The sequence below is a fragment of the Cebus imitator genome, unplaced genomic scaffold (assembly GCF_001604975.1).
Source record: "Cebus imitator isolate Cc_AM_T3 unplaced genomic scaffold, Cebus_imitator-1.0 Scaffold57, whole genome shotgun sequence".
Lineage (NCBI taxonomy): Eukaryota > Metazoa > Chordata > Mammalia > Primates > Cebidae > Cebus > Cebus imitator.
Genome location: NW_016107372.1, coordinates 1,566,791 through 1,570,857, shown reverse-complemented (window position 1 = coordinate 1,570,857; position 4,067 = coordinate 1,566,791). Strand labels below are relative to the sequence as shown.

General features: G+C 44.8%; 1 protein-coding gene across 1 annotated transcript in view; it reads left to right on the top strand.

Moving 5' to 3' along the window:
* Window positions 1–503: 503 nt before the first annotated feature.
* Window positions 504–4,067, top strand: part of FBXO36 (F-box protein 36) — a 10,389-nt gene continuing 6,825 nt past the window's right edge. Inside the window, exon 1 of the mRNA XM_017529079.2 lies at window positions 504–783. Coding sequence (XP_017384568.1) covers window positions 622–783 — 162 coding nt within the window. The 5' untranslated portion in view covers window positions 504–621. The remainder of the gene's footprint in view (window positions 784–4,067) is intronic.

Genomic DNA, 4,067 nt, shown 5'->3' with positions numbered 1-4,067 from the left:
GGCAGGCCTGGTGGCACCCACTGGTAGTCCCAGCTACTCAGGAAGCTGAAATGGGAGGATTGCTTGAAATGGGAGGATTGCAATGAGCTGAGATTGCACCACGGTGCTCCAGCCTGGGCAACCCCTCTCAAAAAAAAATTAAATACGAGAGCAAAAGTCAACTAAAATTAGGAGACCATGTGTTTTAGACCAATGGGGAGTAGAGGGGCTGGCAGAAAAGCCACGTGGACCAGCATTTTTTTCCCTCCACATAGCTGCCCGCTTGGAGAGGCTGTGAGTACAGTGGTAACACTGAGACCAATTAAATTAGCAGTATAGGCTGGAGTTTGGGGCTGATGAGATCAAGGGGATGCAGAAATCACTGTGTTAAACAGTGAGTGTCCCTAAAAGATTCTCTCAGGGCAGAGATGGCAATTGGAAACAGATGCCTCAAAACTGCATTCTATTAGTCCCAAAGGCAGCTTGGTGAAAGTAAGAATGACTCAGCATCATCTAACATCACTCCCAGGGAAAAAATGCCCTGAAGCTTGTATCTCACTGATAGTTGTTATAGTTTTGATGTGACTGTACATGATAACCATCTTGGTTTGTTGGCTTCTTTGAATTACAGGTCAAACTGCCATGACATTTGGTGTAAGAATATTAGACTATGTCATCAATTTGTGCAAAGGCAAATTTGACTTCCTTGAACGGCTCTCAGACGATTTGCTCCTGAATATCATTTCTTATCTGGATCTGGAAGATATTGCCAGGCTTTCTCAAACATCACACAGATTTGCAAAGGTAACAGTCAATTATTTTATGTCTATATAGAATTTTCCATGTGCTTTCTAAAAACTTTTTTTAACATAGCAATCATTTGTTGAGTACCAACTTTGTGATGGAGACTGACTGTCTTAGCCACACAACAGCAGAGAGGAGAAGACATTCCTCCCCTCAAAAAACTTACAGTCTTACAGGAGAGATTCATGTAGATACAAATAATTATAATACAGTGTGATCAGTTCAACAAGGGATGTGTATGCAAGGTACAAAGACAGTGAAAAGTGAGTTTTCTCTGCCTGGCTTCACAGAAGCCCGTTACTTTATCTGGCTTTTGAGGGCGAAATTGGTGAAGACAGGTGATCTGGGTTAGGGGGCATTCCAAGTCAAGGAACAGGCAAGGGGACGCATGGTGGCATAAGAGAATAGGGCAAAGAGCTGGGCGCAGTGGTTCACGCTTGTAATCCCAGCACTTTGGGAAACCGAGGCAGGCAGATCACCTGAGGTCAGGAGTTCAAGACCAGCCTGGCCAACGTGGGGAAACCCTGGCTCTACTAAAAATACAAAAATTAGCCAGGCATGGTGGCAGGCGCCTATAATCCCAGCTACTTGGGAGGCTGAGGCAGGAGAATTGCTTGAACCCGGGAGGCAAAGGCGGAGGTTGCAGTGAACCGAGATCACACCACTGCACTCCATCCAGCCTGGGGGATAGAGCAAGATTCTGTCTCCTCAAAAAAAAAAAAAAAAAAAAAAAAAGAATAGGGCAAGGAGGAACTACCTGACATCCGTTTCCACTTATTCCAGTAATAGCCTCTGCTGCATTGCCATCTCCCAGTGTGTGTGCTTCCGTGGGCTGTCCATTGCACTGCCCTGTTTTCTTCTTTGCCCCAAGCAGACAAGATGCACTGTCTAACTGCTTTGAATCCTCAGCAGAATGACCCAAGAGCAGAAAGCACTGTCAGTGCTGATTCCAGCCAGTGTCAAGGCTTCATTGTGACCTTTCTCAGCTGTACTCCACGGATCCTGGAAGGTGCCTTGGTCCCTACTTCTTCCATTGTTTCTTCAATTCTAGACCCCCCAACCCTACCCCACAATCACACACATACTAATTTTCCATTAAATCCCTCTTTGGCTTAAGTCAGTCAGAATTGGAATCTGTTGCTTGCAACCAAGGAACCCCAACTAGCTTGGTATTTAGCTGTAATGTATTGGGGCAATGTCCATTTATAAAAGAACATATAACATTTTCCAAGATGATTCAAATAATAATCTTATTGTCTAAAAAGCCAACATTTTCCAGCACTTTGGGAGGCTGAGGAGGGAGGATTGCCTGAGCCCAGGAATTTGAGACCAACTTTGGGCAAAATAAGGAGATGTCATCTCTGCAATAAATTTTTTAAAAATTAGCTGAGTAACTGTAATCCCAGTTACCCTGGAGGCTGAGGCAGGAGGATCACTTGAGCCCAGGAGGTTGAGGTTACAGTGAGTTATGTTCATATCACTACACCCCAGCCTGAGCAACAAAGCAAAATGCTATCTCAAAAAAATTTTTTTAAGTAAAATAATCTTTTTTTATTTAGAGATGGAGTCTTGCCCTGTCGCCAAGGCTGGAGTGCAATGGCATGATCTCAGCTAACTGCAAACTCTCCCTCCTGGGTTCAAATGATTCTCCTGCCTCAGCCTCCTGAGTAACTGGGATTACAGGCACCCGCCATCATGCCTGGCTAATTTTTGTATTTTTAGTAGAGATGGGGTTTCCCCATGTTGGTCAGGCCGGTCTCAAACTCCTGACCTCAGATGATCCACCCACCTTGGCCTCCCAAAGTGCTGGGATTACAGGCGTGAGCCATTTCACCTGGCCTTAAGTAATATAATCCATATTACAGTACTTCATATGTTCCTTTTGAGTGTGTGTGTGTATGTGTGTGTGTGTGTGTGTGTATATCTATATGTACATACATATAGTTAATTTTTAAAATGGAGGTGGGATTTCACTGTGTTGCCTAAGTTGCTCTTGAACTCCTGGGCTCAAATGATCCTCCCATCTCAGCCTCCCGAAGTGCTGAGATTACAGGTGTGAGCCACCTTCCTGGGCAAAAATGTGAAGATTTCTTACATAGGTAAGCTTGTGTCACGGGGCTTTTTGGTACAGATTTCATCACCCAGGTATTAAGCCCAGTACCCAGTAGTCATCTTTGTTGTTCCTCCCCCTCCTCCCAGCCCCCACCCTCAACTAGACACCAGTATCTATTGTTCCCTTCTTTGTATTCATAAGTTCCCATCATTTAGCTCCCCAAAATACAGTTTTTACTTGATTTTCCTCCCTAAGAATGGAAAGCTGAAAATAAGTACTATTTTATATATTTTTTATCATTAAATAAGTATCCTACAGTTAAAATTTTGTACCTGGTGCTGATAAGAAGCTGATTGTTAGGGCCGGGCACCATGGCTCATGCCTATAATTCCAGCACTTTGGGAGGCCCAGGTGGTTGAATCACCTGAGGTCAGGAGTTTGAGACCAGCCTGGCCAACATGGGGAAACCACATCTCTACTAAAAATACAAAAATTAGCTGAGCCAGGCATGGTGGTGTGAGCCTGTAATCCCATGTACTTGGGAGGCTGAGGCAGGAGAGTCACTTGAACCAGGGAGGCCGAGGTTGCAGTGAGCCGAGATCGTGCCATTGCACTCCAGCCTGGACAACAGAGTAAAACTCTGTCTCAAAAAAAAGAATCTGATTTTTGATACTTTAAATGAAAAGAGAATTCTGTGTAAATAAAATATACTAGTAGGGATCTGGTCAAAGTTTCTGCCCTGTTGCCAAGGCCTGGGTCGGCTCCTGAAAGTAAATGGAAGGATTTGGTAGGAAACAGCCTCAAGCACAGTAGCGTCTGGTGTTTATTCCTGCCTTCTCTCCGAGTGTTCCTCACCTCCCCTATTACGTTCACTCTCAGCGTCCTGCTATTATTTCAGTGCAGACTTGAAAACATTCTCCATAATTTAGCCCGTGCTGTGAAGTAAGGCTTCTCTAGGTTGCTGACTTCAGCCCTCAGCGTTTTTACAGAGCAGAATTAGAAGATGGAACCTGACTCAGGGCTGCTGCTTTTTTTCTCCCCACATAACATGAACCACTTCTTTTTTTTTGAATCAGAGTCTTGCTCCGTCACCCAGGCTGGAGTGCAATGGCGAGATCTTGACTCACTGCAACTTCTGCCTCCTGAGTTCAAGCGATTCTCCTGCCTCAGCCTCCCGAGTAGCTGGGTGGGATTACAGATGCTTGCCACCATGCCTGGCTAATTTTTGCAT